Raw genomic sequence first — 24,914 nt, 5'->3', positions numbered from 1 at the left:
TTAGTCTGAGAACGCTTGTGTTTATAGATTTAAGGATTTTAATGTTGTAGTGTTTCTCTCTATTGTGTCTTTGTGTAAATGATGAGTTACGAACGTTTCCTTCTATCTGTGTTTGATCCAATGTCTGTCTGTTCAACTAGTGTTACAGTGGTCATTGATGTAAATGAGTGCTGTGTAAACACCATTAGTGTGATGCTTCGTGGCTGTGTTTTTAAACATCACTAGTGCGGTTGTGTGAGTTCATTACAACTTTGTTTGTTTGTTTGTTTGTTTGTTTGTTTGTTTGTTTGTTTGTTTGTTCAGCACAGAGCAGTGTTGGGGAATGTTACAGTAACATGGTAAACTATTGCGTGTGCTATAATCAAAAGGACTTATTTCAAAAACATTCAGTGTTAATTTTGTGTGGAAATTAAAGGTGCCGTCGTATCTACCATTGTGCGGCGAATTTTCGCAAACTAAATCCAGGCGTTTCAATAGGAATCCACGCAAGCGAGATTCCATTGCATGAGGGCAAACATTTCCCAAAATCAAAAGATTTCGCAACCAGTTCAAGTTGATCAGGCAAATTCGCCATGATGAGTAACAGAACTTTACTTGGTTTGAAAGTGACTACTGTTTGAGCTGCGCTTCATACATGACTGTACTATTGACAATAGACAGTGGAGCTTTTTTGTCTGCGAAGTTTTGCTAATGTGACACAATTTAACGCTACTTTAACTCAGCTACTTTTGTGAGACTGTTTGTTTTCACAATCACTGCCTGACACCATTTCTTTCAGAACAGTAAAACTATTCTTGGCTACTTTTTTTATAGTTTGCAACATTGTTTATTTACATTGTTTACAACGATCTAGTGATCTAGAACATGACTACATTTAAATTGTATTTGTCAGTAAATAAATACGGAAGTATACTTGGATAATGGTGAACAATAAACAAATTACAAACTTTTTACTCTTGAGAAGTAACTTAATTACATCAATTTGTTACTTGTAACATGTAACCCTGGCACTGACTGTCACACAGCGATATTGAGTAACATCTTCCACATTGAAAACATATGTGTCTGTCCTTCTCTGTCCATTAGATGAATATGCTGATGAGGCTACAGGAAGCTGCGAACTATTCCAGTGCCCAGAGCTGTGACAGCGACAGCGCCAGTCACCACGACGACCTGCTGGACTCCTCATTGGAGTCTGCCCTCTAAGACCCGCCCTATTCGAAGAGGAAGTCTTCTGATTGGTTTAAAAAGCAAAGGGCCCACAGGACTTGTGCTTATGAGACAGGCTTATGAAACGCCTGACGCCTCCGGTGGAGTGTCCAGTATACAGCGAATGAAAAGGTGCTGGTGGCACACACGACACTGGGGAAAAGTGTGTGTTTGTGCTTACTTAATTATTAAAAAACAACTGGAATTTGAATTTGTTGGAGGTGATTCGTTAGTTAAACATGTTTACAGAGGCAAGTGTTTAGTTGAAATTCACTGAGGTTTAAAAACTTAAAGGGCAACATTCTGAATTCTGACCTCAGTAAACAAACTGGTGCTGCCGTGGTGCCAGAAACCAACATGAGGTTTACACTCATCTCGCCGGCACCATTCATGAAACGCCTCTAGCCAACAAGCACAAAACGTGCAACGTGTCATTACCGCTACTGTGAAATCATTCGCAAAAGTCCACCACTCGTTTCACTGCCAAGCGTATAGTGACCTGCAGCACTCCTGCACCACCGACCTCTTTCGTTCGAGTCCACGGCCGTGTGCGTAGTTGTTTTCTCCTCGCCGCGGGTACGAGGCAACTGCTTGTAGGACAGTGTACCAGCTTTGTGAAAATGACCAGAAAACGGTGCTTTCTCGCTGCCTTAAATGTGCTGAGCTCTGAAGACATTTAAATGTGGTGCCGCTGTCCTTTTTCACAGAAATGATGGCCTAGGACAGAACCGATCAACCATTTTCCTAAAAATGCCACGTCCACATATTTTATTTTTGTTACAATTAGTGTTAGTGCAAAACATGCCATTATAAAACGGTCCAAATGTATAAAAGTAAAAAAGATCTTTATGTAATCCCAGTTGAGCTGGGATCACTTGAATCGAGAGCACAAATCCAACGCGTCGCTTCGCTAGCATGCCGTTTTTTCTTTGCTTTATGTGTGTACGTGCACGCGGAAACGTTTTTTCGCTCCCGTGCGCCAGTGTTCGTGTAGTCGAGGTTTATCCATCTTTTATTTTGGTTTGCTATGTGGGTTTTGCACAGTTGAAAAGGTGATTGTAAATACATCCAAGTCTTGCACAGCCTCTTAAAGATGCACTCTGCCCGCTCGGTATTGCGTTTCTGCTCTTCTTGTCTAGCATTACGCTCTTGTGATTTACTGAGAAAAAAAAAAAAAAGCAAACCAGCAACCTGTCCAAACCTTATATGTCTTGTAATAACTGGTTATTATACAGAACTCTAAACTGTACAGTGAGAGGTGAAGTGTTTTTCAAATTACAGAAAACTTTAGTGTCAGTTTACTGTTCAAGGGCGCAAAAATCATCCAAAGCGATTCCCTGTTTTATCTTTGCAATGCATCAACCCTTTCTTACTTGCATCTCACTGTTACAGTTCCTGTCTTGCAGCTTTCAGATACACTGGCCCCTTTGGACGTAAGCCACACTTAAAGACCCCATGAATGTTTTCTGACTACCAAAAGTAATTGCAGAACCTGACTGCCGAAAATAGCTGATATTTTCATTCTAAAGAGCATTTGATTGGACAGAAATGTTTATACGCCCTTAAATGCAGGATAAGCCATTAATATTTATAGTCCATTACGATTGCAATATGTTTAAAAGAGAAATACTGTAAATTCTAAATGTGTATATCTGCATAAAGTTTGTTTTTTTCAAGGAGTACAAGTGCATATAAATGACCTCAAAACTAGCAGACATAGACACTATGTCTATAAACGCTTTATTTGAATTCAATGGACTTGTAAAAATGCGTGAATGTCATTGCAATAGATAACAAAATCACACAACGTGCATATATTTTGGAAATAACGGTTATTTTAAGGTGTCCTTTTTACAGTGTAATAATACAATTAAGAACTGAGTAATATTAATTGACAACATGTACTTACTGTAGGGTTAGGGTTTGGTTTAGGGCTTGTTGCTTGTAATTATGCATAATTTACTGTTATTACTATAGTAATTACATGTGACGTGTTACAAGGACACTATAAAATAAAGTGTTGCCACAAAGAGTATCAGGATACGTTCCAGTTGTCGAACTACACCTGTGGTCACTCTGCTAGTACTTGTTTGACACCACTAAAAAAAGATTAGCGTGGAACATGTATGTAAAAAACAAAAAATGCAAAAAATGGCTCAGAAAAATGAAGTTAGTTGAAGATCTAGCACAATTTATTATGAAAATGCAAGTCTAATGCAATGGCATTCATACATAAAAATGTGACTAAAGTGTCTGAATAAATCACTTACGACTTCCCAGAAATGTTACTGTGAAAGACTTTTCACTTTCCAGAGTTTGCACATGTTTACAGTAACTGAATCTGTTAGCTTGATGTACATGGTCAGGAGGTACAAGGTGTTTCATACAAGGTGCTATAGGTGAACCATTGAAAAGCTTTACGTCTTATTTGATCAGGCCTTTACCACATCCAGCTTCACCTTCTGACTCAAACTAAGTAACTCATTCTCACTGCCAGGCTTTAACCTTTGATTCTTTCCAATCTACCTTTTTGTTGATTCAGGAAACGGCTTCTTTTTGATTCCTCAGCACTACAGTGGTGCTATGTATGTAACCTCCAAAATCTGTGACTCTGTGCCTGATGCTTTGCTTGTCAACCATTGTTCAGTGTAAAAGTACTCAACAGAAACATTTATAAGAAGTGCAGTAAAGGTTTCAAACTGCCTAATGCTCCCTAACCTCAAACACAAATAGTGATTGTCCATGGTACATCGGAAATATTCTTTTAATTTTCTTCATGTTATGGCAAACCCATCTCTCGGTGAGCGCATAACATTGAACTACTTTGGAAACGTTTCTTTTCAGGTGGAACATTTGTTGGTAGATGTTTTATATTTTGTACATTTGTAAGTAACATATCATGTAAATAGAAAGAGACCACAAATTTAATTCATCTGGGGGATTTTGTAGTCTTTGTAAAGCCCTAATAAATGGTATTTGGTGTCACCTGACCATTGAGTGTCGATTCATTATTTATATATTTATCAAATAAATGATTTTATAATTATGTTTAGTCTTATATGTCATATAAGTCATATATTTTGTCTGTTGCAAAGTACAATTTGAAATTCAGTTCAGTTTGATGAATAAATGATTGACTCATGAACCTCGCTGTGCCCTCTTGTGGTTCTGGAAGCAATAGCACCAGGCCTGTGTTGTGGCCACAGCTCTACAGCGAGTTAGACCACAGTAATTTTCAATACAGCTTTATACTTGTGATCAAGTCTCAGGGTGTCAGATTTGTAATAACTCTACTTCACGCATTAAGTAAGCAAGCAATATTTACCTGATTTACTTTTTCTTGCATAAAAATCAAATACAATATTAGTAGGGGTTTGTTTCTTTTGGCAGCAAAAATGGGCTACAATGGTTTTAATTTGAAATTCATTTTTAAAATATAGAGTATATAGGCTACACAATTTTGCTTCTGGCCTAATACTAAAAAAATACGAAATAAATTATATGACATTTTATACTGCTGTGTTGTTAAAAGCTTAAATCTGATTGGTTGACAATGCCATATGCTCAGTTGTTGATTGTTTTTTTGTGGGTATTTTATCACATGGCAATAAAGTAGGCCCGGTTCTGCATTATTATGTATCACTTCGCCAAATTATTTTGAGTTATTTTAAAATGCCTGTTATAAAATTATTAAAGATTTCACCGCAAAAACACACATCTACCACAAGCTGAAGAGTGATGTTTACAGAATTATATTAAAAAGGCCTTTTTCTAGCAAAAAAGTGTATGTGAACTATATCAGTCAGACAACAGAAGACAACATTGTGTGCAACAGGTTTTTCAGCAAAGTTTTGATCATGTTGGTATTAATTAATTTAGAGTCCTTAGAGATTCATGTATCAAATATGATATAGTAAGCTTTATAGCAGGGGTTCTCAACTCTGGCTCTCAAGGTCTTTTTCCTGCAGAGTTAAGGACGCTGCTCTCGCTATAGACTGTAGAGCAACAACATACTGGAATAAACACAATATACTGGACACATGATTTATTCCCCAAACTCAACCCCGCAGCCGATTATAAAGTTTTCATTACTAAGTTAATCACAGTCCTAATTGCCTACTCACTGCTACAACAAATACTAACCCCTTTAACCCCCTTGGTTTGGGACAAAAAAATTGGGGTTAATCCAGTATGTCATTGTGCTACAGACTGCAGTGAGGAAATCCTGCACTGCGTCTGAAACTGAATACTTCCCTACTATAGTATGCGAAAAACATACGGCACAGTAGAGTATTGTGAAAAGTATCCAGATGACCAAGATTATGCCGGGATTCTGGCTTCATCCCAAATCACATACTTCCCTAGGTGAAAAACAGTGACACAAGAAGTGTGTATGAATTCACAGTAGGCTACTCATAGAAGAGTTGGCAAAAAGTACCCGGATGATCTACTTCTTCCCAGCGAGATTCTGAAGTGTGCATATGATGGACACTTTACTATCCCATGAGGCCACGGGAGAGGATTTGATGCGACGCAACATTGCGAATGTTGTACGTCCAGATTACATTCATACTATATAGAACATACTTTTTTAGCGATCGTGTAGTAGCCCACTTACTTATTCAAAATAAGTGCCAACTCAAAAGAGTGATTTCAGTCAGATGTACACTTTACCATCCCATGAGGCCATGGGAGAGGATTTTTTAATGGCAGTGAAGCAACTGCAACTGATGCTAGTAGGTCACATGACAGTTACAACGTGGCAGATGTAGTACGTCCTAATTTCATTAATTCTACCCATATTCAAAGAAGATACTTTTTTAATGGTAGCGAAGCAAGTTCAAATTCAAATGCAGTTCTACTCAGACAGTATGCGATTTCAGACACACGTGCAAGCTAATCAAGCTCTTTAGGATTACACGAAAGCTATGTAAGTTTGATCAAGGTCGGAGCTAAATGGACCTCGAGGGCCAGAGTTGAGAACCCCTGCTTTGGGGTTAACTACTTGCATAAGTGTGAGTTTAACCTCTTTTGCATGAGTAAATGTCCTGAATGTGCTCTTCTCCTGACATTAATACCAACAGGCTAGTAGATAAAATGTCTTATTCAGGAGGCAAGATTCGATTCCATGACAGTACATGATGGAAAAAGTCACGGAAAACGTAAGTGTGTAACTGTGTAGTGCTGATTGATGCCCTCCGATCTTTTCCCTGCATCACTCTGAGCTTCAATCTCTCTGTGCTTTCCCTTGTCAGATAAATAAATGGCTTATCAGTGTCTAATTTCATAATAGCTGATTATTGATCTGCATGAGTTGGCAGTGTAATTGAAATGAGGCTGGAACATTGTGTCTCGGAGTGCTGGGAAAAGAGACGACCTCACAGTGAATCACTCTCTGTGGTTCACAAAAGACGTCAGTAGATTCATGCCCTCCGGCGGATGAGGAATTTTCAGTAGATTAAAACTCTCTCCATGTTGATGGCATAAAATGATTTGATTAGTGAGAACATCTTACCTGCTTGCCTCAAATAGACTACACAGAAAATGTTGAATGTTGAAATGTTGAAAATGCTGAGAAACAAAAAAATATGTTTTGAATAAAAAGTAATTCCATCAGCAAAACACCTGTTTTCAGTAAAGCAATTTCCTGGTATCTAATTGGTACTGGAAATAAGCTACATGGGGGGAAAAGTTTATGTATAAGGAATATACAAACTATGAACCTACAAACCACCCTGTAAAGTAAAATCATGATCAACATGGACGGAATATTGCAGTATGTATTATTATTTATCCATGCACATTCATCAACTTCCCCTGTCTCTTGCAGCTCATCTCTTCTCTTCTCTGATGACGTGTTTACTGGCAAATGGGCGCTACATTTTATGGTGTTTGAGAAGTCAATTTACTCAGATACCAGCTACACAGTATGTCACAATATTAGAGAGATGACTATCGCAACTTCTGTTTCATGTATCTATAAGTGAACGCTAGATTTGGCAAATCATTTTCACCGCAGTCAGACAAAAAGTCCTACTGTGATAAAATAACAGTATTGTTCATTTCATGTATTAAATTTTTCTAGCCATTTTAATTTTGGTAGTGCTAGCTAAGAATAGGTATAGGAGTTTACATAAGGTTGTGAAAGCACAGTTATTTAAAATGATTGTGGGCAGGGGACTGTAAAATAGTGAAATATAGGAAGAGACCTTTCAATACGAAGACAAAACTAGGGACACAGCCGAAAAACTTTTTTAATCCATTACATAATTTAAATAAAAATGTCCTGTTATTTCTGAAAATTAGGACATAGTAGTAAGGTTTGCTTAAAAATACATAGGCCTATTTACATTTCTGTTTTTCTTCATTTTAATAGTGCTTGCAGTGATCATCTCTGATCGAAACTAGACAAGCTCTTTTATAAACTACAGAGCCTTGAGTCTCAAGAGTCCAAGTCCATGCAAAAATAAAAGTTAATGATCACGACTTTCCTGTGTGTTGAGCTAATCAAATGCAAAATAATTCAAGAACATTTTAAATCCCTCATTTCCAGCGGGCTGTGGGACGGGGAGGTCAGTTGCTCATAATTATGATGTACAAAGACCCATGAGATCATCTAAAATGAACAACAACATGCAGTGCTTTCATGAAAACGACAAATAAAAAAATAATATAACAACTTTTCAGAAATAATAAAAAGTGCCTTTGTGTGGTATAATGAGGTAAATTATAGCTTGAGCGGTCGGTGGAAATTACAGGGTGTCAGCCAATTCAGTGAGTTTCTCTAAAACACCCACACTAATTATATCAGCTTCCCATCAGTCAAGCTTTTATCAGGTAGTAGGTGTCTGAGAATCCTGCCTATTGAATACAATGTTTCAATAGAAATAGATTTTTGTGGCTTGCTTTTGTGAAAAGGCTTTTTAAAATTAGTAGTCTCTACTTACATAAGTGAGGGCGGTAAAAGTTTTTTTTGTTGTAATATTGTGAATTGTTTTTATTTTTTTTCTAAAATCATTTTATATTTAATGTATAAATGAATTTTTCTATAATAAATTGAATTTTCAACAGCCATTGCAGTCTTCAATGTCACATGATCCTTTAGAAATCATTTGCTGCTCAAGAAACATAAAAATTCTTATGGAAACCGTGATATAATGTTTCTTCAGGATACTCTGATTAATAGAAAGTGATAAAGAATTTACTTGAAATAGAAATCTTTTGTAACAATAGTATTTGGTGTCACTGATCAATTGATTAATTGTGAATGCATCCTGGCTGAATAAAAACTTTGTGCCTGTAGTGTACATTAAAGTACACTACTACCCCCCCCCCCTCTAAATAACAAGATCTGTTCCGATGGCTTAGGGACATACAGTGGAGTCCAAAAGTCTGAAAATAATGAAATACCTTTGTTCATTTAAACTTGGAAATAAACTGAATGTTTTGGAACTTTAAGAATGATGTAAAATGAAGAAGGGATATTTAAGATTTGGCACTTATTCTCCAATCAAACAAGCAAATTTGTGACACTGATCATGTGATCATGTGGTCAGTTTTTACTTTATCAAATCCTGACTTTTTTTTTTTTAAATGGCCAGCTAACGGAACCTTAAAGTTGGCATGAAACAGACGTTGCAATAGCCTAGTCTTTTCTTCCCTTTTGAAAATGTAATAAGGGGAAGTTCATTTAATTAAAGATTATGAGAGAACATGGTTTAAAAAAAATAAGGATGTGCACAGACAAATAATTTACAATAAATACTGCAGCATTCCATAATAAGAATGGTCAATTTTGATTTCATGGTGACTTTAAGGCAAAAACATTCAGACGTATTGAAGTGATTATTGTATTACACATTTCCTATTCTCAATTAAAATACATATATTTAAAGCTTATTTTCTCAAGCACTGTGCCAGAAATCTCCATTTCATCAGCACATCCCAAATCCACTAAAGGCTATTTATTTATTTATTTTTAATAGATAGGCCTACTGTTATAATCATACAGGCTTCAATAAACATTTTCAGATAAAACATAAATGAACCATACAGCTAATTATAAAATAGGCTAAATATGCCCAATATTAGAATCACAACTACTTCTCCGTTGTCCGATAAGATATTGAATCACTCGTTGGAGTCGGTTCCTTAAATCAAAGGGTCAACGGATATAGCAAAACGGTCTGAATCGATTCGCGATTCTGTATGACTCATTCTGACAGTGACAGCTCACTCACGTGTTAAATCGTTTGGAGCGGCTTCTCTCACTCACTAAAACACTATCAAAATATTTTAGAAGACAGAAAACACGAAGAGCGCTGGACATAGTGGAAATTCACCTACAATCCATTGAAACCAAACCTGCAAAAGCGTCCCATGTTTTCTGGCTATGAAGAAAGAATTTATGAGTTTCAACCAGGTTTCAACACCTACACGTGCAGCTTGTGAACGACTCACCTTAGGTAAACAAGTAGCCTTGTACATTAAAACGCTGTAAATGCAAGAAACTATTTTCACTTTGTTGTGCCGTGGTAGTACCATGGTATTCTTCGAAGAACCTAAGTCACATAAATACTAGGCCTATAGTACAGGAATTGTAATTGTAGTATAAATTACAGCTAAAGGGAAGTTTTGCTAGCAATTGTCATATGAACAAGTAACGTTAGGCCTAAACATTTAAGGCAATGTATTGTATCTTTCGCAACATTTTATTGCACAAATGTAACAAATGTCAATTTAATTCAATTCAATCTGTCATCTCTCACGAGTATGTGCGTCAAAAATATTACAGTTAATGTTGCCTACCTACTGTAAAAAGTCATCATTCATGAAATTACAGTTGAACAGTTTTATTAAACAGTACGATAATTTATTTAAAAATCATTATACCGAAATTGGCTAAATATTTTTGTCTAGCTCTTTACATAGACCAACAATTAAAAATAATTGATGTTATTGCATTGACACATTTATTTTTCATTGGCCGATTCAAAGTTGGTGTGAAATTGCTAAAAATATGACATGACAAAGCATACAATTACCAAATTTGTCTGCACTGACTGGTTATTTGTACCTTTTTATAGGTAATGCTCACCAACACTGGCCATCACATTCAATTATATTATTTAATATTAGTGCTTTATACATATTATACATACAGTATACCAGCTTGAAATCAAGTATATAACCAGTGAGTAACACGTGCTTGTGAATCCTCCAAATCATCAGCACCCATTGCAAAAACAACCCCATGGAAATCTTCACGCAATACCTTGTAGCCTTATTGACTAAAGGCTTAACGGATTCTCCGTATCCATCATGCTCTCTTGCCTGTAAGCCGCTGTCTTAGCGATCATCTCTCCTCCATGTTTGGCCAATGAGATGTGCTAGAGAGATGAGCCGAATGGCCTCCCACCCCAAACTTATCTGCTTGTGCCTCGCCTCCATTTCCAGCACAAAAAAAAAACTATTAGAGCCTGGAACCTGCACAGGGTGCAGTGATGAAAAGGAAGATGAATTAGCAAGTCTAAGTGTGTGCAGAGAGAGTCAGAGAGGATCGACTGGAGGTCTGGCTTAGGTCACCTTCATAGATTAAAGGTTGATGAGAGTCACCTGGGCCCTTATGCAACATAAATCTCAGAGTGAGAGCGCTGATGTGGCATCAGCTCCCCGCTGTCCATAAGATCAGCATTTCAGATTTCTGCATTTACACAAATTTACATGCAAAGTCACTTTTATTTCTACCAGCTCTAATGGCAAAAAGTACAATGGCATGGTAATAAAGTGCTTTTGGTTTTGTATTGTAACCTAAAGGTCACCTTAAACAGTGCGTTTTTTTTTTTTTTTTTACTTGGTAGCAAACACAGGCAACGCATGGAGGATTCAGCATAGTTTGCTCTCCAATCACACATCCTCTTCATTGGATGAATTGGCAATCAAGACAAAATCATGGAGGAATTCATGTCATATAATCATCATTTGAGATAATTGCACGTAGGCCAGTATAAATGCAGTGACATGTCTATGTATGCGAAAACTTCATGACCTGCAAAGTGCTCAAACGGGGTAGTTAGGTTAGTCAAGGTTTTTTGCAGCAAAAACATTGATCATTTATTTCTACCTCACCATGTGTAAGCCTATGCAGCTACCTTTTGCTACCATCTGTAATACTTCTGTATGCAAATGCATCTGCCAGGCACCTTTTTAAATACAGTTTTGTCATTCTGTGGGCACCTGGAAGTGTCAGACTAAATGACACTCAATTATAGTCAAAAACAGAGGCGTCCAACCTCTGCACAACCACCTGAGGCTTATCTGAACAGCTGCACACAAATACATCTTAAGGTTCAGTAGTCTCAGTATTTATTATTATACATTTTTTTGTATTTTTCATTTCATATTTTTTTAATTAGCATTGAAATAGGGGTAAGAAATATGTTAATTTACAGTAGTAAAGACTGAATAAAAAGCTAAGTAATTGGGGAAACTGTAATTGACCTCTGAGCTTTCCTGACCTTTCTGCTCTGTCTCTCTCAGTCTCTATATTGCATTGGTGTGTTACATCAAAATGGTCATATTTAGTTTTTTATAAAGCTACTGAAGGTTTTTGTGGCAACAACATTCATGATTTAGTTTTTTAATAACCATTTTCTACCTTGTTTCTGAACAGCGCCTTGGTCTGCTCACAGATGATCAGGGATCTTGTTCAGCCACTCATGTCTAGCGTCGGGATCCTTCAGACAGATATGCAGAGCGGCAGGTGCTACACATATCCAGGAACAGCTCAAGGTTTGGTGGCCTTTCCTATGCTTTTCTCTAATATTGTTTAGTTTTTCTGGGGTTTATTAGGAATAGTAGTATCTATCCTTATCTATATTTCTGCCTCACCATGACTGAGTGAAAAATCTTTCTTTTAAAAAAAAAAATCTGTTTAATTTCAGATGTCACAATATGGAAGTAAAGATCTGTTGCAACTTCCATTTCATCACAACTATAAATATGACAAAACACTAAATCTTCTTGAGGGATTATTGCCTATGAACATATGTAATCTGGACTAAAAGTTTTCTTCAAATAATTTTTCAATAGCAAATTTGTCTTTTTGTGGATTGACAGCTTGAATAATGATAGGCTACATATAGAGAAACTGCATAGATCCTGATCTTTCATTTGGCGCTAATCAAATATTTTCAGTTTTCTCTTACACCAACATGCAAACTCACCAACATCACTTTGTTCATTCTTGAAGAAGTGTGAAAACCTTTTTTTGTTACTTTTGTTCAATGAACTGACTCACTGTTTAACTGCCAACTAGTGGGGGTACCAAATAATATAGAACAGGTTTGTGAGGTACCTTTGCTTTGTCCTACCTGTAATGCAACGTGGCGTACTTCCAGTGTGATGTGCGATGTCCTGTTTATTTTCATGAATTTTTTTTTTTTTTACTGTAAAATAGTTGTGATAGTTTAAAGATCATCAAGATTAATGTAATTGAATATTGTCATGAAATAAAATAGAGGTATTGAGCATCAGGAAGAGAGTGTAATGAGAAAATTATAAATGTATATGTCCATTCAAGCATGCCTCATGCCTAATCCTTTTCATATAACTGGACAGTTGCTTTTGAAATGTCGATTTGCGGATGCAAAAGAGCTGTGTCTAGTTTTATACATTACATTTGTCTTTAACAGGCAAACGATAACAAAGAATAAATAAATAAAATGAAACAAACAAATGCAATTATGCTCATAGCCACAACTGTCCAGTCAGTGTATCAATAACACTGTTAAGAGTGTGTGAAGAAATGTCAAAGCAAAACATGGAGAAATATGCAATAATCTGCATAAGCAGAATTAATTTAGGATACTTAATTTAGAGAAAATTAGGAGAAAACAAGGCATGAGAGTGGACGCAAGTCAAGTCAAGTCACCTTCATTTATATAGCGCTTTTAACAATACAGATTGTTTCAAAGCAGCTTTACAGTAATAATAGGAAATTAAAGTAAACAGTAAGTTAAACAGATTGTTTTGGCTTTACAGCAGCTCTAGAATAAAGTTATTGTCCAGTTAAAGTTAGTTTTGATTGATTCACTTCCGTCGCAAAGGTCATTAGTTATTAACTTAGGGGCCGCTAACACTACACCGTTCTAACATAAAACCCTTAATGCACTCCGGCTCGCTCATTTGCACAACAGCAGTGTTTGGTGGCTTGAGAACGCAAACCTTGAAATAGGTTCCAAGGTACAAGCCTTGAAAGTTTTAAAAAAAAACAACATGTTCAAAAATATCAAGAGCACTGTCAGGGTTTTGTGCAGAAAGATGACGAGAAGGCTGAAGGTACAAATCCAAGTTTTATTTACAAGTACTCACAGATGTAGCAGGTAGGTCACACACAACGTTAAACTGACGAGAACGGACAAAGACTGACTGAACAGAGGGAACTAAATACAAGTACAAATGAACACTAACAAGGTGAAGACAGGTGACACAGATGATGAAGACTATGAACAGGTGGGTGATTGAGGGAGTGAGTTCAGGTGTGGAGACAAGGAGGATTCTGGGGAGTGTAGTGCAGACTAAGACAGACAGGTGCAGACGAAGACTGTGACAGAACGCCCCCCTTCAAACAGGCGCGACCTCGCGCCTTAGAACATCAATGGGGTGGGGGGGTGGGCGCCCTGGAGGCTGAAGAGGGTGTGGCGGATCTGGAGCCGGAAGCCTTCACGGCAGAACAGGACGTGCAGGATGCCAGGGCGGAGCAGGACCTGCAGGCGGCCAGGGCGGAGCAGGACCTGCAGGCGGACACGGCGGTGAGGACCCTTCGGGCGGCCGAGGCGGTGAGGACCTTTCGGGCGGCCACGGCGGTGAAGACCCTTCGGGTGGCCATGGCGAGGACATTTGCCCCCCCCAAAAAAAAATTATTGGAGAGCGTGACAAGTTTCGACACCGACTCCATAATAGAGTCGGGGACAGGCTCTGGCTGGGCAGATGGGACGTGAACAGTCTCGGCGTGGCTGACGTGCACCAGCGGTGAAGGTTCGGCTGGGCTAAACGGAACCAGCCGTGAAGGCTCGACGGGGCTGGGCGGAACGAGCGGTGAAGATGGCTTTGAGCTGGACGGAACCAGCGGTGAAGAGGACTTTGAGCTGGACGGAACTAGCGGTGAAGAGGGCTTTGAGCTGGTTCATGGGCTGTGACGAATGTGTGTGCTGCCCACACACACAAAACAGCCATGGATCCCACAAGGAGCACTGCGTCCTCCAGAGCTGGCTGGACGGTCTCTGGCTGGACGGTCTCTGGCTGGACGGTCTCTGGCTGGACGGTCTCTGGCTGGACGGTCTCTGGCTGGACGGTCTCTGGCCGGACGGTCTCTGGCTGGACGGTCTCTGGCCGGACGGTCTCTGGCCGCGGTGAAGGCTCGACCGTGCCGGACGGGACCAGCGGTGAAGGCTCGACCGTGCCGGACGGGACCAGCGGTGAAGGCTCGACCGTGCCGGACGGGACCAGCGGTGAAGGCTCGACCGTGCCGGACGGGACCAGCGGTGAAGGCTCGACCGTGCCGGACGGGACCAGCGGTGAAGGCTCGACCGTGCCGGACGGGACCAGCGGTGAAGGCTCGACCGTGCCGGACGGGACCAGCGGTGAACGGCGAATTACAGGACACCAGTACCCACTCAACATATTCGGCAAAGTTCCATAGAGGACCCTTCCCGGACAACTGCTCTTTGGTGGCGGGGTTGAGGCCGACATGCAGGAAGCAACAGAGACTGTCGTCCGGGAAGGTTGTAGCTGGTGCCAGGTTGAGGAACTTCTCCAAATGTTCCTCTAGGGAACAGTCCTCTTGCTTTAAGCAGAGCAATTCGACCGCTGCAAAGTGGTCCATTTCTTGGGTCCGTTCTTCTGTCAGGGTTTCGTGCAGGAAGATGATGACGAGAAGGCTGAAGGTACAAATCCAAGTTTTATTTACAAGTACTCACAGATGTAGCAGGTAGGTCACACACAACGTTAAACTGACGAGAACAGACAAAGACTGACTGAACAGAGGGAACTAAATACAAGTACAAATGAAAACTAACGAGGTGAAGAAAGGTGACACAGATGATGAAGACGATGAACAGGTGGGTGATTGAGGGAGTAAGTTCAGGTGTGGAGACAAGGAGGATTCTGGGGAGTGTAGTGCAGACTAAGACAGACAGGTGCAGACGAAGACTGTGACAAGCACAGTAACCCAGATACAACTTTCTAAAAGATGCACGAAAGAGCTTTGAAAAGAGCATACAAGTTTAATTTGCAATAGTATCCAATAAATGCTTTATCCGTAGTGTTTGAATAGTCAGTCATATTGAGGAATTTTTTGGAATATTTTACCAGTTGATGTTACCAGAAGGTAATTAAACATTTAATGTGACTGGTGAGGCAGATTAAATTTCTACAGGGTGTACAAAATCTATTTTATCCATATACATCCAACACATAGGGCTTGAATTATGAACTAGTCTATGTGCTGGAGAGACAATCTTGTTTGTGGACACTGTTCTGCATGTGGCACTGTCGGATTGGAGTTGAGTCCGCCAACCTGTAACACACAGATTGGTCTACAACTGGCTAACAAAAACATTTATTTCCAGGCTGCAGGCTACCTGAAGGTCACTGTTAAGGCAAAATTGAATCAAAATCGCATTACAAATGATTCTCTGCTCAAGCCCAATAAGGATAATGCTCATGTTCCCTTGGTGCGTTGTTCTCTGCTGATTATGGGAGTGCACTTGTGTTTTTCTCACTTTTTCTGACTGTAAGTGTGCCAGTGGCCTAGGAAATTAGAGATAAACATATTGAGATATATATGCGCATGTTGAAAACAAACGTGTGTGTGTGTGTATACAAGGAATATTTCTTGAATAGCAAATCAGCACATTTCAATGACTTCTTTAGAAAACAGTTATTTACAATTATAATTATATTATTTCAGTATTGTTGACTGATGCACTCACAAATGTGCAAAACATCTGAAATATTTTTTTTCTTCATTTTTTGCAGCCACATTGTAACATTGATTACATTTAATCAAGTTGAACATCTATCTTATATAAACTGAATAAGCAGTGTCATTATTGGAGAACAGTATTTTAGCATGGAAGTAAGAATAAGCATCATACAATGAGTTTACACCAAGACGTTTGTTAAGTGTGCAATAATTACATTTGTTTATCTGTAAAACCCAGTGCAGTAACATTCAAGGTAAATCACTGCATCATCTTGGACCTTTAATTTGAAAAATCACGCAAGCTTCACAATCACATTTAAACACAATGAAACGTGTCTATTTGAGTCAACAGATCGATGAGATAATAGATGTCTGTGATCTAAGACAGGGCTTTGCATCCTTTAAAGAGTTCAGCAAAGGCTTTTGTTTATCTTTGTGAATGATTTAGAGACATTCAGAATATCAATTCATAACGCTTAAGTGTTTGAGGGAACTAGACCTTATCGGAACGGCTCATGGGGTGATCGTTTTCTCCCATTGATCCCTGCAAATGGTGGCTGTCGGTTTAAGAACTCTTCCAACAGCCCATGTAATCAAATGCTCAGAATTGGTCTCGTTCTGTGTGTGTCACGTGTTTAGGTGAGTCATCCATGTGCAAAGAAAAAAAAAACATACTGACAGCATGACAAAATATCTTGGCCTTGGTCTGTCTCATATGTCTTTTGAAAATGGCATGGTTGAGGGTGAACAATAGCCGTGGAGTCAAGCTAATTTGGATCTCTGTCTTGTTGGTGTAATAAATTAGTGGTGTTCAAATGGTGAGTGATGTCCCAAAGATGCTCTCATGGGGTCACAAACAGAATTTTTTTATAAATACTGCTACTAATAAAATGCAAGTAACACCCATATGAACACCCAAGGTTACATTATCAAATTAAATTGTCTTATGTGTCATCTTAACTTTCTGAAAGGAGGTTAGCCTAGATTTCTTCTCATATCATTTGTTGTTGATGTGAAAGGCTGTCCAATCAGACAGTTATTTTGTTCAAATTCTTTCGTGACTTGGTTAAGCTAGTAAAATTAGACAGATGCCAACATTGACAATTTACTTGACACACCACGAGCAAACCAACTATGCAAGGTACAAAACTATGACCCAGATTGCATTAAAACAGGTTCACTTGCAGTAAGAATAACCCCCCCACCAAACAGGATGTTTTGTGTTGTGAAACTTTGGCTGCTGACATCATGAAAACATCGAAATGCAAGAGATGTTCGGAAAGCGAATTTGTCGATTGTTCTATTCAGTCTGTCATATGAATAATTCAACATGTTGTTGCACCTATGCAGATCATGATGATATGTCAGCGTTTGATTTTAAAGACACTTTTGTATATTTTATGAATATATGTTTTTGTATCACTGAATAGGAAATGTAAATTTATGGAGCAAAAGTTTTACATGTATCGGGTAAATTAACGGCATTTATATGTGAGGTTTGAGACATTGTTGAGACATAAAACTAGCAACATTTGTCAAACCGATAAATCAAAGACTCAGAAAATGTAATTAGAGCCTGTCTTTTATAGAGGGCTGCTGGATTGAGTTGTAAAGCCTGGAAATTAGTTAGCATTTTTGAACTTCCTCTGCCATCGTCTTAAAGTCACCAGGGTTTTGGTTAAATGGCTGAAATAAGAACCGAAAGGCTAACACGTGCTCAAGATATTTTCACATTTTATTCACTGACAAAAATAGATCAGTAATACTGTCATCGTTTTCCGTGATTTGAAAAAAGTGGTTGCTAACAAGTGGCTAAATGGAACTTTAGAGATTGTCGAGGACATCAAACATTGTCACAAAGAAAAGAAAAACGTATCAACTCACTAGTCTGCTTTTACAGACTGTTGTTTATAAAAACTTATTTTCTAACTCAAACTGTTTAACTCATAGATTTTAAACTAAGACTAAGAAAGTTGCTAGAAACTTTATGGTTGTGACGATAAAGCCATGTGACCATGGTGTAGTTCATTTATAGGCTTACTTTAGATTTTTACCTTTGCTAATAGTATTTAGGCTTAGGAATGTATAAAATGTCTTCATTTGGAAGATCTTGATGAACAAAACATTATACCATCTGATTTATTCCAACTTCCTTATTGGTTTGCAGTTGAAAGACTTTTTCTCTAGAACAAATGCTTGAATATTTGATTTCTCTATGGAAGTGTTCCTGGTTTTGTGTTCATCACATTGATTGTTTTTTCATTAAATATTTATATTAAGAAAATACTTGCATATTAAGAAAATAAATTAAGACAGTTATATACCGTTATCAGCATATATCTCTCGTCATGTCTGAGAGAAAGTGTGTGGTTAATGCAGCATTAGATGCCAAAAGCTTGGTCAGTTTTTACTTTCACTTTCTGTATTGTGTTATTGACTGCGGTTTGAGTCTTCTTCACCGGCAAAACTTTGCAATATTATATACATTGCGAAGTGACATTTATCTTTATCATCAACTCCATCTTTGCTCGCAAAATGATAGACAACCATTCACGTTTCTCGCATCACACACTGACAATAGGACGATTTTACTATGAGTATCATAGTATTTTTTGAAAATATGAATCAAATTGACCTACCAACTCGATTTTTAAATCAAATCGATTTTTTTCCCAGCCCTAAATGACACCTTGTGAAAAAACTGTTTGTGAAGCTGTTTCGTATGGAATGCCAAAGCTGACATAATAATAAATAAAAATACAAAGAAATGTAAAAAAACTAAAATACATAAATAAATATACAAATGAATGTAAAAACAAACAAAAAATAAATGAATATTTCCACATTTATTTATTTCCACATTTATTTATTTCCACATTTATTTATTTATTTATACATTTCCTCCTCAGTATGGTAATGGGGGGGGGGGGGCAGTTTTTTACCTCAGACATCAGCAATCAAGCTCAGAGTGGCAGTGCTGAAGTTTTGAGGCCACAGTGACACCTTGTGGTGTGACCAAACGAAACGCTAGAGGTTTGTGGATGTACCTTTCAGGTCCACAGGGAATTAATGACTTAGAGATGGGCAATATCGCCAAAATCGTATATCATGGTTTATGTCCTTTAATATCACCCTAACTCTATGTATGTGGGGTTACCATACATGGGCCTACTCTTTATTCCAGACATGGCTGTAAAACACCAGCCGGTCAAGATTTTTAAAATGTCTTGGCACACATGAACAGAAGCCGCATCTTCAACAAATCTGATAACAGACACTTTGACATGGAAGCGAGGGAAATTATCCATAATATTAATCACATTTAATGTAAATGTGCTGGATGAGGCTGATAAGAGCTTGAGTTTATTGTCGATGAGACTCGCTCACCAGCTCAGTACGCGGAGAGAAACCAGCGCACATTTCACCGCAGTCTACGCAAGCTAGTTGATCAATGCGTTTAAACCACGACTGCAAATTCAGTTCACATTCACATTTCCTAATTTTGCATGCACAACATGTGACAATTCAAATGCTTAAAAATATAAAGCATATTCCAAAGATGCTGCTTTTAAATACGGATTAATCACACATCTTCAATTGGAATCATCAATTGGAATTATTCAGAACATCACAGTTTTAAAACTGAAATCCATTGCATGCGTGGTAGCTGATGTGGTATAATTACAACTGAACTTGTTTGGATTCATGTGAGAAAAAGTGACAGCTGGTTCATACATGATGAATAAAGATGCTGCTAGAGGCCCTGATTGAGTTCTGTAGGCTTTTTTTTGTGTTTTTTTTTGCCACAGCTGTCTTGGTTTTGATTGGCTGTATCTTGTGATCAGCTGTGTGATAACCATGATGGTTACACTATGGCAGGGAGGCCTTGATGGGGGTCATAGCACCCAGGCCCCCGCTCATTTCCATGTAGATTCATAAAAGCTTGTTTCTCCTCTGCTTGTCTGTCCTTTCCTCATGTTGTTCAGCCAGCCCTGGCCTTGTCAACGGGCTCTGACAGGCAGGCAAGCTGATGGACGCCCACGCACTTTCTGCAATCTAACTTAGCCCGCAGAACGAATCAGCCACATTGAAGTCACAGTACATGGGTCCCTCCTTCTCACTCTCATCTTTCCTTTCCTCACTCACTCTGTCTTATCATTTTTATTTATTATTTGTCTCTTTCCCTTGAAGGAATGGTTAAATGAAATTATACTTTCGTTATGTCATTTTGGAGCTTGGCTGCCCCTCTCCTCATTCACATACTAAAAAGAGCTGCCGATGCTTTCCCAAATTTCTTCTTTTGTGTTCCAAGTAATTTGAGTTTGAGAATGACAACAAGGTGAGTAAATGATGATACTTTTTTAGACAAACAATTCCTTTAACAGATTTCTCAATCGTTTCTCGCGCTCTGTCTCTCTTCCTTATTCAGAAGCAAAGTGACAGGGTAGTGGCTGAATGTCACGCCATCCATCAGGCACTGACAGGACTGTGGCCAAGCCTCAGGTGAGGAACGCCACTGATCTGTAAATCGTCGATTGAGAGACGCACGTTGGCCCCGGTGGCGAAGAGGGGCCTCCCCGCATGACTCACTCTTATGCAGACAGAAAGAAGCGTATCATTACATTCACTGTGGCGAATGACTGATCTGACAGATTACGGAGGTGTTAGCCTGGTTATATGAATAAACGTAAAGTCTCACTTGTGTAATCGCTTGTTTAAAACTTTTGAATCCTAGATGTTAGTTTGACAGTTAGTCTGTGTTGGATTCTGCTCTTCTACCTATAATCCGTTTCTGTTTTCTGTCTCACTGAGTTTCTTTTGCTAACCGAGGGTGCAGATATTTGTTTGTCAAAGCTGGGATAAATCAAAACACACACACACACACACACACACACACACACACACACACACACACACACACACACACACACACACACACACACACACACACACACACACACACACACACACACACACACACACACACACATTAAGGGGTGTAACGGTACACAAAAATTATGGTTCGGTATTTATCTAGTTTTTGAAGTCACGGTTCAGTATGTTTTCGGTACAGCAGGGGGAAAAACAAACAGTTTTTTTAATTAAACAGTGGTTTACTTATCAATTTTTATTTACAGTGGTCTGTCAATATTGCTGCAGCCGGCAGCAACATACACAGCAATTTATGGTGCTGTTATAATGGGAGGAAGAGATTTGAAGTGCTTATACTTCCGGATGCAAAATATGTTAGCAAAATATTGACAATAATGTAAAAACTATTGTGCCCCTGCCCCCATTCTAATCCACTTTGCTGGCACTTACTCATTGAGATCTGTGAAGTTAAGCATAGACTTGCTTGTTGTCAGAATAATGCTTTCTGATAAATGGAAATATTTGCATGAATTTGCAACATTTATGGGTAGGCATCTGTAATATGCAAGTTGTTTACTGAGGAAAGCGCGTCTTAAAAGCATTAAACGTGCATCTGGCAGTAGGGCAAGCCATGTAGGTTTTATGATTTAGTTTGAAGCGCTTAATTTAAAGCATGTCTCAAGTTTAAGACAATATGGATTGTGAGAGCTTATCCGGCAGCAGTTCGCTCTGTGTCCTTCATTTTTTTTTCCAGAAGTATTTCTTTACTTAGAATTTCTGGAGAAAAAAAAATACTTTAAAAGTATGTGTTGTCTGTTTAAATTTTTTCCTGGATTCTGCATTTTCAGAAATCAAATGAGGACATGGAACTTTAACAATTTAATTAATCTTTTCAAATGTAATAAAATAAAATTTGAACAATTCCTTTCATTTTTTGGCAAACAACAGAGGATAACTGTTTAAATTAAAATGAGGATAAAAAATTGTGTATTTATTAGAAGTAAATTCTCCTGTCTATTTTTGTTAAAGTTCTTCAAATTAATCTTTTATTTTTGGCAGTTTGTAGTGAAGACGTGAAGTGTCCTCTTATAGTGAGATGGCAGATGCTGATAACACAACAAGAGTATTTGTAGGATACAAAAATGTGCTGCGCATTTACACAGAGACAAGCAGTTCAAACAGACTTTGTTTAAATAAAGAAATCGTCTTTCTTGCAGTTTATTATTCACAAACACTAGTCCATATTGTGATTTGATTAACTCTTTCCCCACCATTGACATGCTTTGCCGTCATTTATGAGACAATGCTTACCCTCCATTGACGTCAATCCATGCTTTCACTGTTATACGATAGGGGCGTTATTATGTATCTTCTAAAAGAATACAGAATCTCCAGATCAAAACGAGAAAGAAGTAAAAACATACGATAAAAACATTGGTTCAGCTCATTTATAGGGCCCTATCTTGCACCCGGCGCAAATGACTTTGTACACTACCGCATGTATCATTCCTATTTTGCACCCGCGCAAAGCGGACTTTTCCCTCCATAGACACACGCCGGTTAACTAAGAAATACACTTGCGCTCCCCGGGGCGGTTCAGCGCAAAGAGGAGGCGTTTTCCGGCGCAAACTTTCCCTCATACTATTTTGCTGTTCTATAAAACAATTGCGCCACTGACCAGAAAAAAACTAGTCTAAAGTCAATGGCGCGTTGTGCGTACATTCAGATGCTATTTTAAGCGCGCATGCTTGGCCATAATGCAGAGTGTGAACAACGCGCATACACTGTAGATGATTCTCTCATCTACACAGATGCATTTAACTTTTTGCAAATGATACATTATTATAAGGAAAAATATTAAAACACGAGGGAAATCATTGTTGTGTCCATGATGATGGGGAAAATACGCATAAAGCTTACACATTTACCCAAATTATTATATGCATGTTTAACCGAAGCTAATTTGGGTGGGTTTGTCCCAACCCCAATGTCACTTCTCTTTCTTTTACGGCGCTGGCGAGAACATTGATCTCCTCGGCTGTGAACCGATTCTGAAGCGCGCCTGGTAAATACGCCGTTATAATAGTATTGCGCCATGGGACAAGCGCACCTCGTTCATCATGCTCTTAAAGGGAATGTGATATAAAGCTCTTATTAGTTTGTTTCCCGTTACGCCCAAACCACACCTATGAATAATGAAGCTACTTCCGACCAACCCCTTTTAGATTTGCGCCAGGCGCAAGAGGCATTTATCCCTCCGGGAAAATAGCAACAGCGCCGGGATCCGCCCACAAAGTTACTTGCGCTTTGCGCTTTTACACTTGCGTTTCAGATCGTTAAAATAGGGCCCATAGTCTTTGACAAAAATGGCATTTTCTCAAGTTAGAATAAATCTTTTTATTTTATTTTTTAAAGCAGATGGTTTGTACTTTCTTTCGATTTGTTCAGATATTCATTCAAGAAAATATTTTGGGGGCCATGAAAGTTTTGTGAAAATTATCAGAAATGCTGGCAGTGGCTGACAACTTAAAAAAAAAAAAACCTGGCTGGGAAAGAGTTAAGTATAAAGCCATACTTTTAGTTTATTCATCAGTGGCAATCCACGTTATACTGTTAATTCTACTTTTATACCTGGATTGCACAATCCTGTCTGTCTTCTATCTATAAAAGTGTAGTTTATTTAGCCACTTCCATACAACTTGACAAGTCAGTGATAGACATTAATCAAAAGGTCTTCAGATGACGTGCCTACTGCTCCGTTCATATGCACCTTTAGTTTGACCTATCCTGGACACAGATCTGCGGTAGCACCAGCCTCCTCATAATATTAGAAACAATGATTTCAGAAGAATGCAGAATAATTCAAGGGTAACATTTATTTTTGTCAGGAAAAATGTATCATGCCAATTCCACAAGTTAATGATTAAAAGCCAATTCAGAAATAATAAATACATAACATCAATTGCTCAAAGATGACTCTAAGAGTAAGAAATGCATTCCTGACAGAGACACACAGTGGTGTGTGAGTGTATTCTGAGTCCAAGACTCGAGAAGCCAATGACACAACACTGCATGTGGCTTTTCCTTTTTACAGTTTCCCCCAGACTGGTCTGTCACCTAGCTTTGAATACCCAAACCAGAACAAATGGGTTGTACCAATATTTTTCAGAGTTTGCTTTGGGTCAATTCCTGTACCCCAGGGGGTACCACCTGGTCTCAAGGGAGAGGGGAGATATCTTGAAAATATATCATCAATAGAGGAGAACAGAATTCTCTAAAGTTCTCAATGTTTCTTATGATCTCAATGACTGCAATGAAATTAAGACCATTTTATCAATCACACTGAGACATTTAAAATGAAGCCAAACATGAAAAGGGAAAACGATAGATTCACAAGATACATCATATGTGATATATCAACATGACATCATGACTTTGCGTAAACATACACGCCACTTTCAAGTCAAGTGGCGTGTTATCTATACGCATTTTGAGCTATCCGCGTGTATGTCCACGCCGAAATCTTTTGCGTGTATGTCTACGCCATTAAATGTCCGAGTGATTCCGCGTGTATTTGTGCGCCGTTAAATGTCCGAGCGAAACGAAGCAAAATCTATTTCTACATCTGTGGAGCGATCTTTTTTTTCCTAGGATGGTAGGAGAACACTCATAAATGGTATTAACCCCAGTGACGGGTAGGTTTAGGGACGGGGTTGGGGTAGGTCATATATCTATGTATACATAATACAGTAATATAACGTTAAGTCAAAGGCGTTGATAAACACGCTGAAAAGCGATTATGCGTGTTGATAGCACGCCAAAAATGGAAATACGAATTGGCGTGTCA

General features: G+C 38.5%; 2 protein-coding genes across 22 annotated transcripts in view; both read left to right on the top strand.

Annotated features, from left to right (window-relative positions):
- Positions 1-4,199, top strand: part of nav3 (neuron navigator 3) — a 330,354-nt gene extending 326,155 nt beyond the window's left edge. For all 18 annotated transcript variants that reach the window (XM_077234164.1, XM_077234163.1, XM_077234165.1 and 15 more), the window contains one exon: positions 1,087-4,199. In XM_077234164.1, coding sequence (XP_077090279.1) covers positions 1,087-1,206 — 120 coding nt within the window. In that variant the 3' untranslated portion in view covers positions 1,207-4,199. The remainder of the gene's footprint in view (positions 1-1,086) is intronic.
- A 5,233-nt stretch (positions 4,200-9,432) lies between these two features.
- syt1a (synaptotagmin Ia) overlaps positions 9,433-24,914 on the top strand; it is a 231,555-nt gene continuing 216,073 nt past the window's right edge. For all 4 annotated transcript variants that reach the window (XM_077234215.1, XM_077234212.1, XM_077234217.1 and 1 more), the window contains exons 1-2: positions 9,433-9,674; positions 11,882-12,000. The gene's annotated coding sequence lies outside the window, so the exon portion shown is untranslated. The remainder of the gene's footprint in view (positions 9,675-11,881; positions 12,001-24,914) is intronic.

This window comes from Siphateles boraxobius, unplaced genomic scaffold, assembly GCF_051911475.1.
Source record: "Siphateles boraxobius isolate OS27281-9 unplaced genomic scaffold, OSU_SipBor_1 19, whole genome shotgun sequence".
NCBI lineage: Eukaryota > Metazoa > Chordata > Actinopteri > Cypriniformes > Leuciscidae > Siphateles > Siphateles boraxobius.
Note: the sequence above shows the minus strand (reverse complement) of the source record. Positions and strands in the feature narration are given on the sequence as shown.